This window comes from Erithacus rubecula (assembly GCF_903797595.1).
Source record: "Erithacus rubecula genome assembly, chromosome: 8".
NCBI classification, from domain to species: Eukaryota; Metazoa; Chordata; class Aves; order Passeriformes; family Muscicapidae; genus Erithacus; species Erithacus rubecula.
The window spans coordinates 2,722,659-2,745,092 of record NC_136659.1 but is presented as its reverse complement, the minus strand read 5'-3'; the positions used below and the strand labels follow the sequence as shown (position 1 = coordinate 2,745,092).

The following is a 22,434-nucleotide window of genomic DNA, read 5'->3' as shown; positions in this document are numbered from 1 at the left end:
TGAGAAGGAAAATGAGCTGTTACACCCATATCACCTGGAAGTCTGTATTTTCCAAGAGAACTTGCACTGGTAATATCAACATGGACAGACCACTCCATAAAAACTACCCAAACAAGTGACATTTTATTGGCGAGTTCTGCTCATAATGAATTTCCTTTTCCACGCTCACATCTCCTAACAGAGCGACTGGGAAAAACAGAAACATTTTTGGGTAACATTCCGCTGGCAAATGATAAAAACCATTGAACATTTAGAAAGAAAACGGAGGGTAACAAATTGAAACAGAAGTTCTAGGAAAACCCATTCCTGGTTCCCCCAGGAGCTGTTCCTCGCCCGGCTGCCACCACCTTGGCCCCACTCTCAGGGTACCGAGGTGCTCTCGTTTGGAGCTCAAATAAAAGGACTGGGACATGTGCTATCATCACCATTCAAAGCCCTGTTGTTGTACATTCTTCACAGAAAAACATAGAACAGTTTGCAGCAAACCAACCAGTTCTTTTTTCTTCCCTTATTCTAACACTAAGTCATATGGAAAGGTAGGGGAGGGGAGGGGAAATGTGGCTTCAACATTCACCTACTTTATCACACACAAAGGTTTCTACTAAGAGCATATCCAGGTTGAAATACACATCTGATTTCTGTCATGAGGTTAATGCTTATGGGGGTGCGAGATGAAATCTACTTCGAAATGATAAACACATCCCTTTTTGCTATAAAATAACAAAGTGTTATTTTTTTTTTGCCTTTTGGACCAACGCTTGGTTGCTGGGTTGTTTCTCCTGAACCTTGCCAGGAGAGGCAGCTTTCAGTGCTGCCACAGATGAAGTGATGAGTGGTGGCAATCACACACCTCACCATTGGTAAGATGTCATATTTAACGTGTTTGTTTGCGTTCTGAAAATCCCTTAGCTCGTTTTTTAGGCCCCCGAGGCTTTGTACACCAGAAATTACACAAGTCAAGCACAGAAAATTGTAAATTGGTATCCACAGCCATTTTGAGGTATTCCACAAGAAACCTGGCTCTGCACCTGAATGTTCCTCCCAAGAACAATAAAATTAAAAAAAAAAAGAACCCAAAGCCCTAACTGGAGTGGAAATTTAATTTAAAAAGATTCCTTCCATCCCCATGTTTCACCACATTTCATTAACAAGGACATACTTAATTCCCCAGGGGCACAAAAAAAAGCCTTCTTCATCCTTTTCCTGGAATCATAATTTCAGTACTTCATTCCTAAATTTCCTTGTGCACTTGGAAGAGATGAAGACGAGGGTGTTGCTTTCTAGCCAAACCAGAGAAACACATTCAGACAGTGGTTTTGGTTAATTGAATTTGTGAAGGTGCTCGAGGAAGATACCAGCGATCCCCTTGCGTTGAAAATAGCAGCGGTTCCTACTCTAACCTCCCATCTGTGAGGGGAAAGACCTGGATCGCAGGGTCTGAAGACCAAGTTAGGAAGAAATGTGATCTCCTGGGTCTGGATTTGGCTTGGTAGAACCTCTTGAGGCAGTCACGTTGGCTCCCGTGGGACAGGAGACGTGAGCAGATCCCAGAGGGACCGGCTTTCCTGTTAGGGCTGAGGTGGGACGGGCAGCTGGATTCCTGGGGCAGCTGCTGCTCTCCTTTGAGTAGTACATTCAGAATGAGTTCTGATAAACCAGAGCTGTAGTGCCAGTCGTGTGCCACTTTTACACACACAAGAATCGCCTGCAGCATCTCAACGGGTCACGCTGCTCTGCGTGAGAAGTGGAAAACCTTCGCAGTGATCTTAGAAGGAAAATAACTCGCCACTTCCATAGCTGTAGAAAACCCATAGGCAGTAATATTTTCTAAAGTGCTTCTTTACTTATCAGTTATTCTTTTAAAAATCAGACTTGTAGTTTTTTGTAGCGGCGTCGTTTCCTAGTAGGTCATGGACCAATAGATAGTTTCTGATGTAAAAAACCCATTACATATTTTTGTTTAAGCAAATGACACTTGCTTTGATAAATGCACCAAAGAGAGTGACCTAAGTGCAAACCCCACCATTTCTGAAAACACGGCCTTATGCTGGTTTATTAATGCAACCTTACATCCTTTAAAAGTCATTTACTGCAACTCCAAGAGCAGGGATTAAATAATACAAATAAAAATTGAAAATTCCATGAAGCTATTGCCTATTTACCCTGAAATAAAAGAGTCTCACGATTCTACTGGTGCAAAAATCCCTCCAAACACATTTGTTTTATTGGCAAAGTCATTTAAGGTCACTTTTGCTTCCAAGACCATCTTCTTCCATGGTTTCCACTGAAGGAGTTTTGCTTTGTAATGGCTTGTGGTTCCACAGTGATTTGTAAATGAAAAACCTACTATGAATAACTCTACCGTAGTCACTAAATTACAGATACCGTCATGAGAAAAGTCCCAAACTTACAGTGTTTGTTTCAAAATTTTCAGCAAGACACAAAATTCCAGTCAAAGTGTTTTCCTTTGAGCGCCATTTTAAACGGCAAGAGACGGCTGCTGTGCCCTCAGGATGGAGCCTCCCGTGTGCTTGTCGGGTGCTGCATGTGAGTGTCCGCAGAGCCGGGCGCGGCGGGGCGCAGGGGCTGGCACGGGCTCCTCCCGTGGGCGCAGCGGGGTGCGCGCGGGGAGAGCCCGGCTGGAGGCACGCAGCAGCGTTGGGGCGGCCGGGTCTCACAAGGCAATGACACGAAGCGTGCCGGGCGGCGGGGCACAGAAGCGGGTCCGGTTCCCAGCGGGCTGTGGCTATTGCTGGGACAGCAGAGCGCTGCGGTTGGCCTTCATCTTCTCCAGCCGCTTCACCAGGTGGCCGTTGCTGACCTCCAGCTCCTCCGTTTTATCCAGCGCTGAACGAAGCTGTAGGAAGCACAAAAACACCTTCACTTTCATGTTACCCCTTTCCAAAGCAAAGCAAGGTTTGTAGTTACCAACACTAATCCACCGTGTTAACTTGGAACATCAAGCAGTTGAAAATTCGTCTATCAGAGTTAAACTGCTCTGCAGGCCACACACACACACAGGTGTTTAAGCACACTGCCGAGAACCCAGGGTGTTTACAGAATGTCAAACAAAGAAGGCCAAGTTAAGAATAAATGTGATCTCCCAAGTCTGGATTTGGCTTGATACAACCGTGTGTCTTGAGGCAGTCAGCATGGATGGAAGGTTACTCCCAGAAAATCACAGAATTTCTTTCCCTCAATCAGAGGCATGAGGCTCTGGGCCATGTACACCTGCCTCTGCTCAGCTTTTATGTTTCTGGTTCCTAGAACTCTATCCACAGCTGTGACTCGGAGCCTCAGTTTCCTGTAAAATCCACCATGAGACTGGGGTAGGGAGAGAGAGGTGGGCTGCACCCAACAATATTTAGAGGCAACAAAGCAGGAAGAGTGTTTAGAACAAGCAAGGAGCTATACTGAAAAAAAAAAAAAAATAAAAGCAGCACCTCAGAAGGCAGTGAGAGAAAAGCTGATAAAGGTATTCAGGCTCTAAAGAGACAGAGGCATGGTCAGAGTCTGTGGATAGCCACACTAACCCAAACAGGCCTGAACAGATTGACAGAGCAAGGAAAACAGGCTTACAAAGAACAAATCACATCCCTTCAGCAAGTCAGGCCAGGAAGGAATGGTGAAAAGGCAGTAGGAGCTCACAGCCATGACTGTTACTCCAGTTTGAGAGCTGAAAATTTGGTTGTACATTTAGAAGACGTAACTAAAGCCATGAAGAAATTGGATGTTTATCCCTTGCTGTGCCAAGAAGGGTGATTCCTCCCCTAGAACACCCCAGGGAGGCAGGTTCCCCCCACAGGGAGCAGGCTGACCTGGGACAGCCTGCAGGTGGAGTTACCTCTCTCTGCAGTTTGCGTTTCTCTGCCTTCAGTTCATCTTCTACCCGCTCAGCATTTTCAGCAGCAGTTTTGTATCGGGCTACCTGGCCTTCCAGTCGTATTACCTGAGGGGAAGGCAAAGGCTGGGAATTAGAACCTGTACCAAGAAGTTACTCCAAAGCTTTACTCTTCCACTAGTACTCAGGGAAGAACCAGAGAGATGTTAACTCCTCTCTGATAAAATAAAGGCATATTTTCAGGGAAAAAAGCAACACCAAGGAACCCTGGCCACAGTAACTTACTCCTGACCTTTTATACATATCCGTATTTAATATGCTTCCAGCAACAAAAGATACAGTCCATTGACTAAATTAAAACCTGCTGACAGCTTGGCATAAGGAGAATTAGGCAAGGGTTCATCAGGTAATTTTGTTTTTGACTACTCTTCATTCAGTACAGAGGAATAATATATTGCTTCTTCCCCATACTGTATGTTTACACAGTAAACTCGATAATAAAACTTTGATAACTTCATTTATCAAAATACACTTTGTATTGTCACCATGCCTGAAACAAACAGAACAAGCCAAAAACTTACATTCTGCTCCAATGCTGTTATCTCTTGCTCAGACTTTGCTAGTTTAAATTTGAGATCACTGATCTGTCTGTTGGCATCTCCTAAAAGAATCGCAGATTTATCAGATATGTCAGAACAAGTGTGAACAGTTTCTAACAAGGCTGTGATAAAATTTCCATGCATCAGGGATCTCCTGGGGCAGCAGGAGAGCAGTTCTATCAGTAAGTGCTCAGCAGAGAGGCACCATTCCCAGTGCTGCCTGACACCCTGCTAACCACTCTGAAGGCAGAATTAATCTGAACTCACCCCAGCCCTGCTGAGGAGCAATAACAGAGACTCCCAACTGCTGAAACAAAGGCTCCTAATTCCCTCACCTCTGTAGAGGTGCATGGCTGCTCCCAGGTCCCTTGGAACTGAAGGCTCATTCTTACTCAGAGCCATGTGCTTGATAATGTACTGATACATATTTTTCACTCACATGCAGGGCATAAAATTATCTTAAAATCAAAATACAGCTCACTTTGGAGGTCAATCATGTGCATATCTGTCCCATTTTCCAGAACTTCATCTTCAGACTGTGTATTTTCCATCTTGCCATTCCTTTGCTTTTCTTCTAGTTGTCCCTTTAATTTTTTAATCTGAAGGACAGAAAATAGGATTAAAGAGTAACTAAGAGAAATGTGGCTTAAATTCACTCCAGTATTATAAAACAAATTATGTACTTTTAAAACCTAAATTCCAAAAGATCTTTTGTTACAAAACACCATCCTAGAAATTCTTTTAGCAAATGACTTGTTTTACACATCGGAACTTATGCACGAGTTCAGGACTAAAACAATGAGTGAAAGATGGCTGGTTTATTAGAAAAGCCATAAATCTTGTGTAGCAACTTTCTTAAAAACTCCCAAAGCTGGATTGGGTTGTGTGCGAGTCTCAAGGCCAAGGTCACTGAGCATAAATGAAAGCACAGAGTGTCCTACAGGGCAACAAACCAGCTGAATTTTTTTTAATAAGCTTTATAGCCACTATGGAATACCATGGTACCAGCAGTAATTCCTTTGATTGCTTTTTACCCATCTGCAATTCCTGCAACAAACCCAAACAAATGGCCCATTTACCCACAAACCCAGCAAAGGGGAAAGCTTTTGACAATTGCTTTGACAATTTCTGAGTCAAGCCTGTTTTTCAGGCATAACTGAAGGATTATTAATCAGAAATAAGAGGCACACTGGGTCATATCTTCCACATATCCTGAGTTAACACACAGGAGGAATGTTTTGGAGGAAGAACAGAATGGCCAGCGAGGCAGCAGATCCTCAGCAAGAACAACCAGAGCAGCACAGCTGCTCTACACCTCGTGTTTGGGCTATTTTCATTCTCTCACCCCTTTCCTGTTGTTCATCTGCCCTGTGCTTACCTGGTCTAGCAAGGACTCCCGTTCATCAATGAGCTTTTTCAGCCTGTCTGGAAGAGAAAAGGGAGAGCTGAGCGCCGACGGCTCGAGCGGCGCATCGGGGAGCGCATCTGAGACACCAGAGTGACCCGCTCAGGTTAGTGACTACTGATGGGGAGTTAGGGCACGTACCACAGGACACGAGGCCCACACAGGGCTGGGGGGGCTGCAGCCAGGGCACTTAGGGCATTCTCACACAACATGCTTGTCCCGGCAGTAGCAGCAGCCAGCTGCATGCAAAGAGGCTAATCTTCTACGTTAGGTTAGCATGCAAGAACTCTCTAGGGTCAAGCACAACTGCAACACAAAATCTCACAAATCTTGACAGTTTAACACAATGACAGTAAACACCTATCATCACATTCTCAGTACTTTAACTCTTCCCTTCTTTTACATGGCAGTGACATTTTAGCTCCAATATTATGACCAGAAAAACATTTGCCCGTCAAATTATTTGTTTTGAATGCAGCAGTCTGGTAAAATTCTATTTTCTCTTCAGGTCAAACATCAAGAGGCAATGGACAACCTGCACCAACTGTTGTGCTACATTTGGACTTGGAAGTGCTACAGATGGGTATGTGCAGCCTTCATTAATAAAGTGCACTCTACAGAATGAGACAGCTGGAAAAAAGAACTACAAAGTAAGCAACCAAATCACTTCATTTTTTTCCTTTCTCATTAAGGGCTGCAAAATGTGAGAGCACATTTTCCTGCCACCTAAATGACTTCATTAATTAACAAGCTCAGTTTGTTAGGTACACCTCAGGTACATCCCATTCAAATACAATCATTAGGAGAGGATCTGTAGACCTCAGCTGGGTCTCAGTGCAGGTTTGTTCAGTGGCCTCCCTTGCCAGCAGTGCAGAGCCCAGGCTGTTCACAGCTCATTTCCACAGCTGAGGTCTGACCTGCTGGCTAAATGGTTAAAATCCAAAGGTCACTCAAGAAAAAGATCTTTTTGTAAACTTTAAGAGAGCAAGGTAAATTACACTTAAGAGCCTGGTGGGCTTTCACCAGGTACATTCTGTTGATAGACAGACTGAAATATTTTTGAAGAGCTTTAAAAAATACCATTTCTTCTTTGTTGACAAGTCCTTAACAGGCCAGAGTCTCGTGGATCTCCCTTTTTTTCTTGTTAGCATGTGCACTTAAAGGGAATCAAGAGTCTGCATTGAATCAAATCATGGTGAACACTGGTTTCCCAATGGAAGTCTCTCTGTACAGCAGACATGTAGAGTCCATTAATGTGGTATGTCATTCCCCTCCTGGGAATACACACCCCCATATAGTCACATTCCAGAACATGGAACAAAACCTTTACCTTGGCTTCTGATGCAACACCCAAATACAGATCTTAGTGTGACATGCCAGTTCAGCAGTTCTATGGATTAATTTAGAAGTCCTATTCTTTATTTTTTTTAATCCATTTGTAACACACCCAACATTGTTACACCTGAGCGCTGATATGAAAAAAACAAAAAAACCCCAGACCCACTTTTTTTTTTTTTTTTTTTGCAAATACCACCCACAACCAAATTTTCAGAGTATAAACCCCTTCAAAATAATAAAACCACTTCACAGAAAGATAAAAAAAGAAAGAAAACTTAAGACAGAAGTTCTGCAAAAGATGAAAGATATGGAAGCAAAATAAAGGACAATGAAGAAAGCAAGAACAGCAAAAACAGGCTGGAGATACTTGGACTCAAGAGATTGTATTGGGATTTGTACAGGCCAGCAAAGACTGAGAAATTGAGTTCCAAGCATTGGAAAGAGAATGAGGACTGGTGCAGCAGGAAACCTTTCGGTCACTACAAAATTAGCCCAAACTTACTGACTTCAAAAGGGCTAAGTAATGCACTTTGACCCTGAAAATAATTTAGCTGTGGGGTGAACAACTAAACTAAAACCACTGCTGTGGGATGAAACCTGCCTGCCTGAAGAAAGGACACCTCTTCCAACTTGCAGTGAGGAAGCACACTGGCTTCCCCAGAGCCTTTTTCCTGCAAAAAGGATGCATTTTGGGCTGAACCTCCAAGTTTGATCTCACCCTCAGTTCTCTCTGCCCTCATAATTAACATCTGTGCACCCCATTGGGACATGCAGACAGCAGGGTTTAGCAGATCAGGGAAAAAATTAGTTTGCTAAAATTGCCATTCACCTAGAAGTTTTCTGCCTGTAGAGATGAGGGTCTCTTGGGTTTCACTTATCTTAAACTACCACATTAACACAGCAAACTTACTCTGCAAGGTCACCTTAATTTTGCATTTAGGAGATATTTTTCCAATAAATCTGAGGAACTTGAGAACAGGTGAGCAGGAAAGAAGAGTCTATTGAATCAGGACAGGAAGCAGCTAATTAAAATACTCATCTGCAACAGTCATTATCCTTATTCCACATAAAAGATACCACAGTGAATAATTAGAGTGTGACATTCACCTCACTTAACCTGGCAGAGGTGATTCCCAGGGTACTCACTGCACCAGTTCCTGGCCTTCACACACCACAGAGTTTAAGAGAGGACTGAGCAGGAGATGGGGCCTGTGAGGGAGCAGGACAGAGGGGTGAGCATGGTGCTGACACCTTGGCATTGCAGGTGACTCGAGTATTTCTCCCTCAGGTGCTGCTCCAGCAGCACCAAACATTCCCAAATCAGCCACAGATCCCCCATTTCTCTTTCCACTTGGGGGGGAGCAGGGGATGGGAAGCAGCTGGTTTTACCTGCATGATTTACATGATGTGTGACAGGAAATAACTAACCCTGATGTGAATGAAAGGGGCAAACTGCTCCTGGAGGATGGAAAGACATCCCATGAAATCCCAGCCCCAAGCAGCTATTCAGAACAGCCTGCAAGGATCCACCTGTCAGAGCAGGTGGCAATCCTCCTCCTCCAGATCTGTCAATTTATTTTGGATGATGAGAAAATGCTTTCCTGTCTTTCTCAGAAGAGGGGCACTGCCAGGGACAGCACAGGATTTGAAGGACACCCACTTGCAGTACTGATTTTTGAGGGGGACAGGAGGACTGCTCTTCTCTATAGTAAAGAAGATATTGACCAAGACCTTCTCCCTATTTATTTCCCTTTTTTATCAGGTAAGTTTCTTGAGATACTGCTTTTGAAAGCATTTCAGGCTAGCTCTGATATGTACAAACCTGGGCTACAGCATTTATGTGCCACTAGGTGATGACCAGAAAACCCAGCAAGCATTTGGGGTTATTCTGGAAGACAAAAGTTTCATCCTTAGGTCACATACTTGTTTTCAACATTCCAGGATGGATTTCTGGCACACCAGCTACTCTGCACTGCCTCTCCATGTTCTTGCTCCCAGTCACACTGGGAGTGGGATCAAAGCTGGTACATGGACAGGTAAGATGGGAGGTGTTTCTGCTCTTGTGACTTGGCTTTAAGAAGGAATTCCCTTTAAGATCCTGTGTTTTCTGAAGTGGAAAAACTAGTTAAAATCAGAAATGAACCCATAAGAAATACAGGATATAATAAGAAATACAGGATATAATGGCATGTTGCCTAATTTAACTCTGATGGATCCATCCACAGTACAGGTGAAGCCTGGTAAGAACATTCAATGACCTGTTTAAGTCCATTTAACAATTAAAACCCACTTCCAACATTAAACCACATATTACTGTTGAGAGTATAGCAGAGCCAACTCTTTAAATAAACACTGCTACATGCTAACAAGAAATGCTTACAAGATCTATGACTTTTTGGATTAGCATCTAGTGTAAACCCTTAGGAACAGCTGCCAATACTTACAGAAGCCATGGTGGATCTGCTGTAAGTTGGAGAGAAGCCACATGAAAGGAGTTACAGGGTTACAGACCTGTTAGAGCTCTACAGTTAAGGTGCCATCACATATTCAAGGTGCTCAAACCCCGAGGCTGCCCAGTCCTAGGGAGATGGCTCTTGTAGCTACGTAGCACAAGGCAATAAATTGAACAAAAGCTGCAGAAAAATGGTGTTGAAATGATACAGGTTTAAATAACTTTTTGTGCAGGTTTAGAAATAGTGCTCTGGACAGGTACTTTAAAGTATAAAATATGTTTATTTAAATTATATACAGCAGTACATTTTGATATACATCTTCAAATTTTGCAGTCTGTCTGTGCTCTGACAACTTTGTAACATCATCACAAATACAGCCTTCTGTAGCCCACACCCCCCTCGATCTGCATTCCCTTGGGACACTCGCTGCTGAAGACTTTAAATGAATATTTATATATGCAAAACATGATCTTCCTCCCAAGCACTAGCAGAGATGCAAGAGGAAATACAGCAAGGGAGTCCAAGAGCCTAATTTATGCCAGCAATTCAAAGCAATCCAGCTTTTCCAAAAGGCACAGGGGGGCTAGTACACAAAACAACAGTCTCTTTGGTCTGATATCCAATAAGAGTTAAGACATACAAAGTTATCTTCTTTCCAGAAGGGAAGAGATAAGATTTGTTTCAAAGATAAAAACATTCTTTCAGAATCAGAGTTTGCAAAAAAATATCTAATGCAGTAAGCAAATGCAATTTTAAACAAAAATCTTCTTGGAAAAATAGATATTTTATATATTCATATCTGGACAGTACTTGATAGCAAACCTAAGCACACATTACAGTGTGTATTGACACTTTCTCTGGAAAAAAATAAGAACTCCATGTGAGACATGGGGTAAAAGGCCTATTGTGGTGCAAAGTGCCTAGATGAAGTAAACATGTATATATTTATTCCTTTCAGCAAACTGAGACCTGTATGTTGCACTTTCTCCAAACTATGTATTGCTCTTCCAAGGTGCTCAGACTAAGCAGATTCACAGTGATCTAACTATACTTTGGAATATGACCATATAAGAAATACACACAAAGTGGAATGAAAAGATCTTTTTTCTTCATATTAAAAAAAAAAAAAAAGGAAAAGATTGGTTCATAGGCTTTGATTATTCTGAAAGAAGTTTCACCATCAGTGTGGCTGATCTGCTGAGTTCCTTCATGAAGAGTAAATGTACTTGCTGTAGATCTAAGTACAAGTAAGCATAATGTGCATAAGTTCACAAAGGCCCAATGTACATTCATCATATTGATCAACTAGGCTAGAATAAAAAAATCCTATAGGAATTCCCCAGGAGCAGCTATCCACACTAGCAAGTACTTTAATTGCATAAGTTTGAACAGTCAAGTTGTGAAGCTTCCTCATTAGGTGAAAAGCTCTCAACCTGAGACACAGCAAAACCAAACCTGCTCACAATTTCTTGTGGCTGGGTACAACAGTGAATAACTTAATACCTGCATCATTACCACATCCATGCTTTATGCTGAGTTACCAACAAAGACAAAGCTCTAAGAGTATTCCAAGGTCTGATGACTTGTGCAAAGTGCATATTTGTGTCCTGGGACTGGTAACAGGGCATGGAACTCGTGTAGGTTTGAGACTCTGAACTCAGGAGATTGTACAGTCATCTCTGGATCTACCCTTACTCCTTTTACCAGGGTGCAAATCCTCTCTGCTTTCAGCCCTCTTAATGAAAGCACTTTCCAAATCCTGTTCCAAAACATCTTGATCCTGCAATTTTCCTACTTTACTAGAATTTGGTACTTTGATTTCATCTTCCTCCATATCAGCCTTCTCATCAGTTTTCCTCAAAGCTTCCCCTTGCAAGCACTTTGTTTCTTCAGGCTCATCTTTTTTATGCTGCAGGACTTCACCTTTAGTCAAGGCATCTTTGGTTTCTATTTTATCTGTTCCCTCTCCAGCTTTGTCCAAGTGGCCAGTTTTTCCAACAGCACCATTTGCTCCATCACCCTCTTCTCCCTGTGTATCAGCTTTCTCTCCATCCCATTTTTCATCAGATTCTAATATTTGATTTGACTCTTCATCAAAATCAAATGCATCACCATCATCTTCCAGGCTTTCCTCTGCTTGGTCCTCCAATTTCACTTGTTCACTAATGTGTTCCTGCACAGATTTCTGTGCCAGGGCATTATTTATATCTTTCTCTAGTGCAACTTTTTCACTAATATTTTCATCTTGCACAGGTTTCTGTGCCAGGGAATTATTTATATCTTCCTCCAACATCACTTGCTCACTAATGTTTTCATCCTGCACAAGTTTCTGTGCCAGGGCATTATTTGCACCTTCCTCTAGTGTAACTTGTTCACTAATTTTTTCATCTTGCACAGGTTTCTGGGCCAGGGAATTATTTATATCTTCCTCCAACATCACTTGCTCACTAATGTTTTCATCCTGCACAAGTTTCTGTGCCAGGGCATTATTTGCACCTTCCTCTAGTGTAACTTGCTCACTGATGCTGTCATTCTGCACAGGTTTCTGTGCCAGGGCATTATTTGCACCTTCCTCTAGTGTAACTTGCTCACTAATGTCATCTTGCACAGGTTTCTGTGCCAGGGCATTATTTACAGCTTCCTCCAGTGTAACTTGCTCACTGATGTTGTCATCCTGCACAGGTTTCTGTGCCAGGGCATTATCTGCACCTTCCTCAGAAGCAAATTCCCCAGCAGGCTGGTCTGCAAGCTCTACCTCTTGCTCATTTTCTTTCAGTGTTTCTTGACTGGCTTTGTTTTCAGTAGTTACAGTAACACCTACACATGACTCCTCTTCAGATTCACCTTCTACTTCTTTAACCACCTTCTGCACTTCACCCTCTAAAGGAACATTTTTCTCTCCTTCTGTACCACCTGCTGTTTCTTCACTACACTGACTTGTTTGAACCTCTACCTTTGGATTCAAATCTTCTACCCATTCTGTCCTACTTGTCTGTCCTTCCCCAGCCTCATCCCCTGTTTCCAATTCTGACTCCTTAACCTCATCATCTAAAAGACTCTGGTCTGAAGGGGTTTCCTGAGTGGTCACCTCTCTCCCAACCTCTGCTCCTGGCTGTGCCTGCTGCAGCTCACTCCCCTTTCCCTCGGGAATGCAGCCTCCTGTCTCCTCCACAAATGCCACACCTTGCTTGCCCGTTTCAGCACAACCTGAACACTTCTCCAGCTCTTCCATCAATTCTTCCTTCTGTCCATCCTTCTCAGCTGTAGCAGTTTCATCTGCACCTTTACCTTGTGTGCTTGGTTCCTCTAGGAATGCAGAAGGACTGTCCCCTGAAGAATGAGGGATAAATGCCTCATGTTCTCCACCTTCCTTTTCAAGTGGCTCTTGTGGGACATCCCTTTCACATGGCTCTGTCCCATCCAAACCCACAGACTCAGTTTCCCTCAGCTGACCCTGAACTGTGCTCCCAAGCTCATCTTCCTCTTCAGCTCTGTCACCTGATGTTTTATCACTTCTTCCATCAGTGCAGTCAACAAACTTTTCCTCCAAGACATCTGCAACCTTGTTTTCAGCACTTTCTTCTGAGTGCAGGGGTTCCTCTGGAGTGGAACTCTCCACATTTCCCTCTTCCCTAAGCAAGCCTGCCACTGCTCCCTTAGGTAGCCCTGCCTGGTCAGAAACCAAGTCACTGCTCTCACTGGTACTGTCACATCCTTCATCCATTTCATTATCACTCAGGGCATGGCTGGCTTTAAGATCCTCTTGTTCTTCCTGGTTGGGTGCAGCTTCTCCCAGTTCCTGCTCTGTACCTGAGTCACAAAACATTTCCTGAGCAGTCTCAAAAACCTGGTGGCCTTGCAGAGAGCCCAGCTCCAAGTTCTCATTTGTCCTTGCACTCAAGTCATGGTGTTCAGCCTCTGTACTCTCAGGCTGCTGGGCTGCTGTGCCCCTGGACTCTGTGACCTTTCTCAAGCCATCTGTGTCACTGTCACTGTTTGAAGAAGTGCTCCCTGACACAGGCTCTGTGAGGCTTTGGGCTTGCTCTGCACACCTACTCTCTGGTAACATCACTGTTGGCAGGGCGTCCCGTTCTTCAACCATTTGTTCTGCCTTTGCATTTTCAGCAGCATGCAATGTCTGTACTTCCTCCTCCTCAGACTCCTCTTTGTGTTCCTCATGCTCAGTATTCTGCAAGATTTCTCTTTTCCCCACATCCTCCAAAATCTCATTTTTCATCTCCACTTCATTGGCTTTGCCTAAAAGACCATTGAGAAAGTTGAGGGGGCCACACCACAGCACTTACCTCCCCACTTAAAACCCGAAAGGCAGAATGAGAAGAGCAGGTTAATAAAAGATCAGCTTTTGCCAATTTTGTGAGGCAAAGCAGCGATTGAATTAGTAAGGATCCAGGGGGTTTGATCAGTGAAACTCACCACCACCCTCTCAAAGCAAGAAGTCTCTGGTGCTGGCTGGTGTTTTTGTAAAGCAAGAGATTTATGCTCTTGGCTGTGGGAATGACAGCTTTCACAGAGGAGAACAACTGGTTGAAGCAGTGCAATTTAGCAGCAATACTTGCAGATGTACCTCTAAGGACTGCTCTTCCTCAGCATTTGCTCTACAACTTCAACCTGACACTCCTCTATCCATGCAGGAGTCTGATGCCATTACAATGGAATCATGGAGGATTATTCAGTAATATTTGGCTTTTAAAATTTCAGATGGACATCTTCAGTGCACATGGCAGATACTGAACTGAAAATCTGATTGGCAAGCGGATGGTTTGGCTGTTCAGACCTCCCAACACAGATCAAAGCTCAGGTAATCTGTGCCCCTTACTTCAGCCACCCAAAGGGGTGGGGACTTCTAAGGTTTTTTTTGTTGTAATACTTCTCTTTCAATTTATATATATATAAAAGCAACAGATAATAAAACAATAGTGTTTGTTGTTAGGTTTTGGGTCTATGTTGTATCTATTCTGAAAAAAAACAGGATTAGGAGATGTAGAAAACATATTACATTTAAAAATACACCCTTACCTTGATTTTTGGTGTTCCACAATGTTTCCACACAGTAACTGAGTGAGGAAAAAGCAGCCAAAAGCTCAAAGCAAGAGAACCCGGACTTGCAACGATTTGCTGTGTGCAGCTATTTATTAGTATGTTCATTTAGAACAAAAAAAAAAATCCAACAAACCAATATTACTTTCTTTCCTTACACTAATACAATAGTTCACTAATGGCCATTCACCACATATAAACCATAAGGAGGTTTTGCCAACCAGATTTTTCCTTCCTAACACTGTCCACATCAATTATATCTTTTGAATTTAAGTGTGAATGTAACAGGTAAAAACACAGAAGTGGTAATTTTATGTGTTCAATAGCACAGGAACAAAAGAATTTATCCTTTGGTGTGCTTTGGCAGAGCCCAGCACTATTGTTCAAGCAGACACAGTTCTCAGGGATATCATTAACCAACATACAAGCTCTTTATAGAAAAATAAAATGTCTTTTTTTCATGATTATTTAAGGTATGTGCTGAAAAATACTGAGCAGCAGTAGGATTATCCTGGCACAATTTTCCAATTCAGGGTTTAGATGGTGATGTGACTGACTGCCACTTAACTGTAATTGTCTACTTTTACTCCCATCCTTTGTCACCTTGCAGGGGAAGCAATGTCTGCTGCTGGAGGAGACTGCATGACACACTGGGAGTGACAATCAACACGAAGCAGGGAAATGCACAGGGAGTGATTGGACAAGGAGCATGCTGCGTGGTGTTAATGTCCCACTAACAACTGCCCCATCCAAGCAAAGGTGGATGAAGGAAGGACAGACAGGCAGGAGGGGCTGAGAGGACACACAGTACTTACCTAGCATCCCCTCCCCTCCTGTCTTTAATGCCTGAGTGGTGCCTGTTCGGGATGAATCCAAGTGTCCTTCGTTATCCAGAATGTCTGATGTCTCCCCGTTGGTGGCTATATCAGAGTCTGGGATTATTCCATGTTTCTGTGGGAAGCAAAGGCAATGCTTTAGAGTCTGCTGCTCAGAAAGGGAAGGATTGTCAAGTGCTCTTGTCTGAGATACTCTGAATAAACAGTTGCTTCAATCATTCCATTAAACATGGCTGGGAGTCAGGAAGGAGAACACATATTGCAGTTCTCAGTTCAGCCTTTCTGACAGAAAGCATGTGATCCCAGCTGTTTCTTTCTCTTTTTTTTTTAACATAAATCTGCTGCGTAAGATGTTCCTCAGAGAAGTGTCTCCTGCAAAAACAACTTTATACTCCAGTCTACACTGAGAATTCACAATCAATAGTAGGGGAAAGAACTTTATATAGAAAATCCCTGAAATGGCAATTTATAGGCAATATGAAAATTGACTTATTGCCACTGAGCTAGACTTAAGTTTTCTGCCCAAATGTACAAGGGAAAAGGGTGATCAGATGAATACAAATTTATTTTATTCCTCTTGCATACCTTCAGTTGCTCCTTCAGCACAAGCACTTCGTCTCTAAGGAGATCCCGCTCATTCCTTATGGAATCAAAGAAATCTTTCTGCCTCTCTAGTGCCTGAGTTCCCAACACAGATAGAGGGCGAGGAGATGTGAAGAAAGGAAGGAGACAAGTAAAGGCCATGAAAAGCAAATGTAGACAAGAATGAGCAGATTTAAGATATTCAGGGGATGGAAGGGGCACAGATGAGAAAGGTTGAGTTTACAGATTAAAGGACTGGGTTTGCATACAGAGAGAGAAACTTCAAATCCAAGAAAGGCACAGCTTCCTCAATAACCAAGAATTCCTGCCAAAGACATTCAGAGCCCAGTTCCTCATTAGGGATCCTTCAAATGAGGGTGCATTTTTTACCCTTATCTGCTAGACAAGCTAATCCATACCCATATTGCTTTAGCATGCACACTGAAGACATCATGCCATTCCTGTGTGTTAATGGAAGGACATGGAAGTAAGTCTGCTGGATTCAAGGAGTCATTTTATTTCACATTTTAATTAATTTGAAAGCTGCCATTAAGTCATCCTTAGTCTGGGATGCACCATGTGCAAATGCATATTTTACTATTGAACTCCCTCCTCCCAGTATTTCTATGTAAGTACAAACAGAACAATTAAAAAATTTAGACAATTTTCAGTTTCAAGCTGCTATAAATTATTGGACAAACATGAGTAAGCTGTCAGGTTTCTTTCTCTATACAGGAAGCCTTTCAGTGTTCAGCTGGAAAAGAAAACCAGAGTGGGTTTCCATGTGCTTTGTAAGAGGTGGTGGAAAGGGATGAGAAGCAAAGGAGACTTTCATCCCTACAGCCCATAAATAGCTCCATTACCTCTTTATCCCACTCCAGTTTCTGCTCAGTCCACAGATTAAATCTGAATAAGCAAAACCTCAGTGCTGATGGAATTGCATTATAAATAGCACTTCCTTTCCCCATATGGCAAATTGCAAATGGTGCAGCACAGCAAATCAATTCCCCTTGGTTTGAAAGCAGACCAGCTGCTGGGTTTTCCTTGGATTTTAAGGTACTGGCCAAAGACAACACCTGCTATTTGCTACTTCACTGGCAACATCATAGGACAGCCACACCAAGCAAAGGCACTACAGAGGGTTTTATCCATGGGGGTTTTACAAAAGCAGGATCAGGTGGACAATGACAGTGTCACTTTGAACACATTGCAGGAGTTGACAAGTCCTACCCCTATTTTTTTGTCTTTCCACTCTATTGTCTCCTGAAGATCGGAAATTTCCCTGACATAGCTCTGCTGTTTCTGTTGCAGCTGTTGGATTTCCTGAGGGGCAGGAGCAAAACAAGAAGACAGAAAGCAGGTAACAGGTTAACAAGGAAGGACAAGATTGCAGTGATGCCAGAGAATGAAAGAAGTCAGGTGCTGAAGTAAATGAGTATCTACAACGACATCCCAACTGAACCTGTGCTTCTGAAGACAATCTTATTATTCACAATATGACTTAAAACAAGTTACCCAGTTCTGTTATTTTTCTCTGTATCTCCACAAACAGCTGTTAAAAATGCAATACTTAGGAAGAGTATGATAATACTTAGGAAAGTAACTATTTGCATTAGTCAGTTCTGAACCTGTTTGGAACAAACATTTCTTCTTGTGAGAAACTTGAATAGGGAATAAAATTCTCCATTCCTCACATTCTCCACTCTACTGCTACCTGGGAAATGTACCAATCAAAGAAGCCAATAAAAGGAAAAAAAAGTTACTTACTGCAAGCATTTCTTCTCTCTGCTTCAAAGCCTCTTTGATTTCCATGAACTGAAACTGCAATATGCTATGAGCATGCTTCTCCCTCTCAAATTCCTGTGAATAACCAAATATTCACAAGATTATTATTAATCAGAAATAGCATCCCATCAAAAAGAGGAAAATAAGCCCAAACACAAAGAAAATGCTTACTGCAATGTAATTCTTGAATATCCCTCTAATCACAATCCCACAAGAGTGCCATTTTTATCAAGTTTGTCCTTTTTCCAAGATGATATTATTGCACCAAATATAGAAGTGACAGACATCATTTAGCCCATTTCATAAGCTGAGCAGCAGGCTGAAGAGCTTTTACACTCCAGTCCTTCAGACTGCACAGATCAATGGATGGGAATTTAACCCACTCTTCCCACATGTACTGAAAGCTAGCTGGACTTTTAAATAAAAAGAAAAAAAAAAAACCCCACACCACTGTATCTTTCAGGAACTGTGTTTTGAAGTGGGGTGTAGTCAAATGCCCCAAGCTACAAGAAGGCAGTTCTGAAAATATAAATCTCTGTCAGCTGCTGAATTAATGTAAAACTTAATTCAGTGTTTTGCCATGGAGCTGCCTGAGCTGCACAATTCTCCCACAGGCTGCTTGGAGTCACCTCTGTGTGTAAAACAGCTCCAGAAGTCCCTATGGACAAACCCTGTGAATTTACTTTAGAGATGGAATATAAAAGCAGATGTGATAATATTAACATAGCCTTCACCAGCCAGAACATTTCTCCCCTTCTTCAGAAATGGCTTAGGGAAAATTCTCATTTGTATGATCACAAATACACAGCAAATTGGTATTTCACTTAATACTAATTAAAGCAGCAACTTGTTCAAAATCCTGAAGAATAATAATTCAGCTGCCTCCTCCCAAAGATCTCTACCCCCCTCCAAATCTCCCCCTGTTATTTCCCATGCCAGAGCTATTTACATACTTTACTTTTCTCTTCATATTGCCTCCTGGATTCTGCCAGCTGCTCCTCTAACTCTAAGAGTGCATCTTTCAGGGTATCCACTTGGTACATGAAATTGGTTTTCTCATTGTCCAGCTGAGCATTTGACACCATAGCCTTCTTGTATTTCTCCTCAACTTCAGCTAAAGAGTCCTGCAGAGAATATGCAGAGTGAGAAATAAAGAAGGACACTCTGCCAACCAAGCCCTTCAGTGGGAAAATAAAGCACCAAACCACAAGCTTACTAAGTTTGCCTATGGAAAGCAGCATTAACCCTGTGCTGGGGGTTTCCCAGCTGTCCCCAGGTGAGGAAACCTTCCCCTATGCCCACCACACTTGTGCTTCCAAGCAAGCAGCCTTACCTCAGCAGGGATAAAATGCTTCCTGTCCTCTGCTGCTTCAGCTTCTGCCTTCCCAGTTCTCTTCCTTCTCCCTCCTCCCCCTGCCCCTGCACATTGGCAGCTCAAAGCAGCTGCTGAAGATGACAAGCTGGGATTGTTTTTTTATTTAAAGGTAAACTGGCCTTGATTTAAGATCACTTTGGATGCTCTGAGACCTGAAATCAAGGCAGTTCACACTAATTTCAGAGATCCTTGCAGTGTGGGAACCCTTAAATACTGACTCAGGAATTAGAATTCACTCTGCAAGAGAAAGCTGCAGCTTGTGTGATCTGATGTATGATTGCCCATTAGCTTTCCCATATCACATCCCTTCTTTACAAATTTACTCTCTAAGATACAGTTCCCAGTATCTTGAAAACCCCCTTCTTATATTGAGCTTGACCTGAATGTAAGATACTCAGATATTTATAACAACAAATGATGGTAAAATAAAGATTAGCATAATTTTTCATTTATGCGGACAAACTTTGCACTACTTGATTTTAATAAAGAAATAAAAGAGTTATATAAACAAAGAGTTATATACACAAAGCAGTGTAAATGTGCAAACAAGGAGGACACACGTGTCAACATTTTAGTTTACAGATCAAACAGTTTCTCTTGGAACTTGTGCAATTTTAATTATTTCAACTGAATTATGGGTGAGTTTCATATACTTCCTTTTTCAGCTGTTAATAGAACTAAGGATGGCAGTGGCAAATCAGTTTAATTGACATTTCTATTTAAAAAAGGAGATAATTTGTCTTTTAGGACATAAATTTGTCCAGTTCCAAATGCTTAACTATGTTTTGGGGCACTTTCCAGCTCCAGATGAGAAACACCAAGCACAGGAAAGCCACCAGGATTTGGAAAGCTCAGAAAGGAGCTGGAAAGGAAGTATATGCAAGGAAGAAGTTAAGGAAGTTCTGCTCCACTCCATCAGCATAGCACTTCTTGGCTTCTTAGCAAACAGTGCAGCTTAGATCCAAATCACCCTAAAAGGCAGTCTAAGGGACATGGATTGAAAAAAAATTTTATGCAATGTGATTATTTTGCTCTACCTGTTACTCAGTGACCAAAAGAAAGAAACCAAAATTTTACCAAAAGAGGGTCTAAACTACTCAGTTTCCATTGAAAACTCACTTAAGATGGCAACACCTTCATATATCAGTATTGAGCTGATGACACAATCAGCAATTAATGCTGCCAATGTTGAATTTATATATTTGCCTTTTCCAAAAAGCCACAGCTCATGTCACTGCTCACTTAGGAGGTGGGTGGCACATGGATGTACAAGTTGCCTGTTGCACCAAAATGTATTTATGGCTTCATGGAAGCAGTAAGAGCTTCAGCATTCCTTCTTCATGTAACAGGCTCTGAAACATCAAGTTTTGTTGCAAGAATTTTTTAAAGGTGTCTTCTGTCATCTAAAGATGAAACCAAAATGACACCTCACATGGTCTCATAAAAATCAAAATATACAAGGTTCTAAACTCATATTTGTTTTCAGAACAGTAGGAGATGAGTTTATCTCCCAATAGTGGAAGGTTTCCTGGATTAGGAAATGATATTAAAAAACGCCCAAATAATTTAAATTTGCTAGCAAACCCATGACCTCCTCAAACCAACAAAGACAACATGCAGGAGCAACCAGCAGCATTTCAGTGAACACTGGGAAGCTTTTCTCACCAGAACCCACCCAGTCAGAGCAGTTTGCTGGTTAATGAGATACTCTGCACACAGCTCCCAGCCTCTCCAGGAGAACAGCATGCAAGGGCAGCTCTGGGGCTCACTCTGGGGCCAGGGTTAATGCTCACACACCAGTACCTTCAGCTCTTTCAGCCCCTGCATGTATTTGCCTTCTACATCCTGAATCTGGTCCTTTAACTCATAGATGTCCTGAGGGAGATGGTGAGAAAGGTCAGTGATGCCACAGACACTAAAGGGCAGAATGCAGCTGCTCAAAGGGCTCCTTCCAACACCTCTCACACACATGTAAAGGCTCTGACCCTAAGCTGAGCTAGATTTTTTGGTCAGGAGTTTGTGCTAATTCTGCTTTTCTTGGCTGGAAAAAACCAGAATCTCCATTGTTAAGGAAGAGGTGCAGACCCAGGCCCTTCTCTGACCCTTTCATGATGATCACCCTCTGTCCCAGGCTCTCTTCTCTCCAGGAGAGCAGTTATCTCCACCCTCCTATCCCTCCCTGTTTCAGGATGGGATGTGCCTCTCACAACCAATCCATCTGTGAGACAACTCCAGCAAAGCTTCTCCTTCACTGATTCACTGCCACTGCCAGCTCCTTCCTGGCACAGGAGCCTGAAGGATGTCCATACTTTACTCTGGGTTTGAGCATTCCTCACCTTGATCTCCCTGATGGATGCCTCTGTGTCAGCTGAGATGGAGGTGTCCCCACTGCCTCTCCGAGAAGAAGTCCCACCCAGAGAAGCCAAGGTAGCTGCTGATAAACTTGAGACAGTTCGTGCTCCCTACAAACACACACAGATCAATTGTTAGAACTTCCTTCTCCAGTTAAATTATGGGTTTGTAGCTTTCCCCTTTACTGTTTTTCTTTAATACACGTATTAAACCAGTCCTTGCACTTCTAAATTATGCACTTTTGATTAAAATCAAACTTTTGATGAAGCAAAAAATCAAAATCAAGATTTAACCAGGGAAACGAACAAGAAAAGGCAGATCAGAAGTATTTAAATAATACTGGAATAGGAGTTGGCATAATTTAGCTTTTAACTATTAATTCTCAATTGGAGAAAATCTTTAGGGGCTAGTATCAGCCTGCCAGACATTTTCAAAACTTGCAATAATACATTCTGTGGAAGCTTTGGAAGCTGCTCTCCTTTATGGATATTTATTTACTCTGCAGCAGTGGCTACATGAACTGTATGACTGTACTCAGGGTTAATGTAGTAGCCTCCTCTTTTATTAGGATGATTTATTTATTTTTATATAAATAAATTAGGTCTTATAACTAAGATCTAATAAACACACACAGTGTTTGTGTGGCTTAGCCTCAAGCAGTTTCAGCCAACTGCTGTTGAAGGTCAGCTCCTTAACATCAAGTAAGCAGGGGCTGAAAAGTTCATCTTCAAAAATGCTGTAGCAGAAGGCTCCAGAAATTCAAATTTTTGCCTCACAATGGATTTTATAGGAGATTTCTGTATACTCATG

The 22,434-nt window shown here is 42.3% G+C and overlaps 1 protein-coding gene across 19 annotated transcripts in view; it reads right to left on the bottom strand.

Moving 5' to 3' along the window:
- The window catches only part of LRRFIP1 (LRR binding FLII interacting protein 1), a 278,630-nt gene that overhangs the window by 179,127 nt on the left and 77,069 nt on the right, over positions 1–22,434 (bottom strand). For 10 of the 19 annotated variants that reach the window (XM_079311108.1, XM_079311122.1, XM_079311119.1 and 7 more), the window contains 8 exons: positions 21,609–21,734; positions 21,076–21,147; positions 18,851–19,021; positions 17,880–17,972; positions 17,343–17,435; positions 16,116–16,208; positions 15,510–15,645; positions 11,150–13,893 (listed from right to left, as the gene is read on the bottom strand). In XM_079311108.1, coding sequence (XP_079167234.1) covers positions 11,294–13,893; positions 15,510–15,645; positions 16,116–16,208; positions 17,343–17,435; positions 17,880–17,972; positions 18,851–19,021; positions 21,076–21,147; positions 21,609–21,734 — 3,384 coding nt within the window. In that variant the 3' untranslated portion in view covers positions 11,150–11,293. Of the gene's footprint in view, positions 1–104; positions 2,858–3,844; positions 3,950–4,422; positions 4,503–4,921; positions 5,040–5,818; positions 5,866–9,896; positions 13,894–15,509; positions 15,646–16,115; positions 16,209–17,342; positions 17,436–17,879; positions 17,973–18,850; positions 19,022–21,075; positions 21,148–21,608; positions 21,735–22,434 lie in introns of those variants that run through there. The other 9 variants (XM_079311123.1, XM_079311113.1, XM_079311126.1 and 6 more) reach the window with 7 other exon arrangements.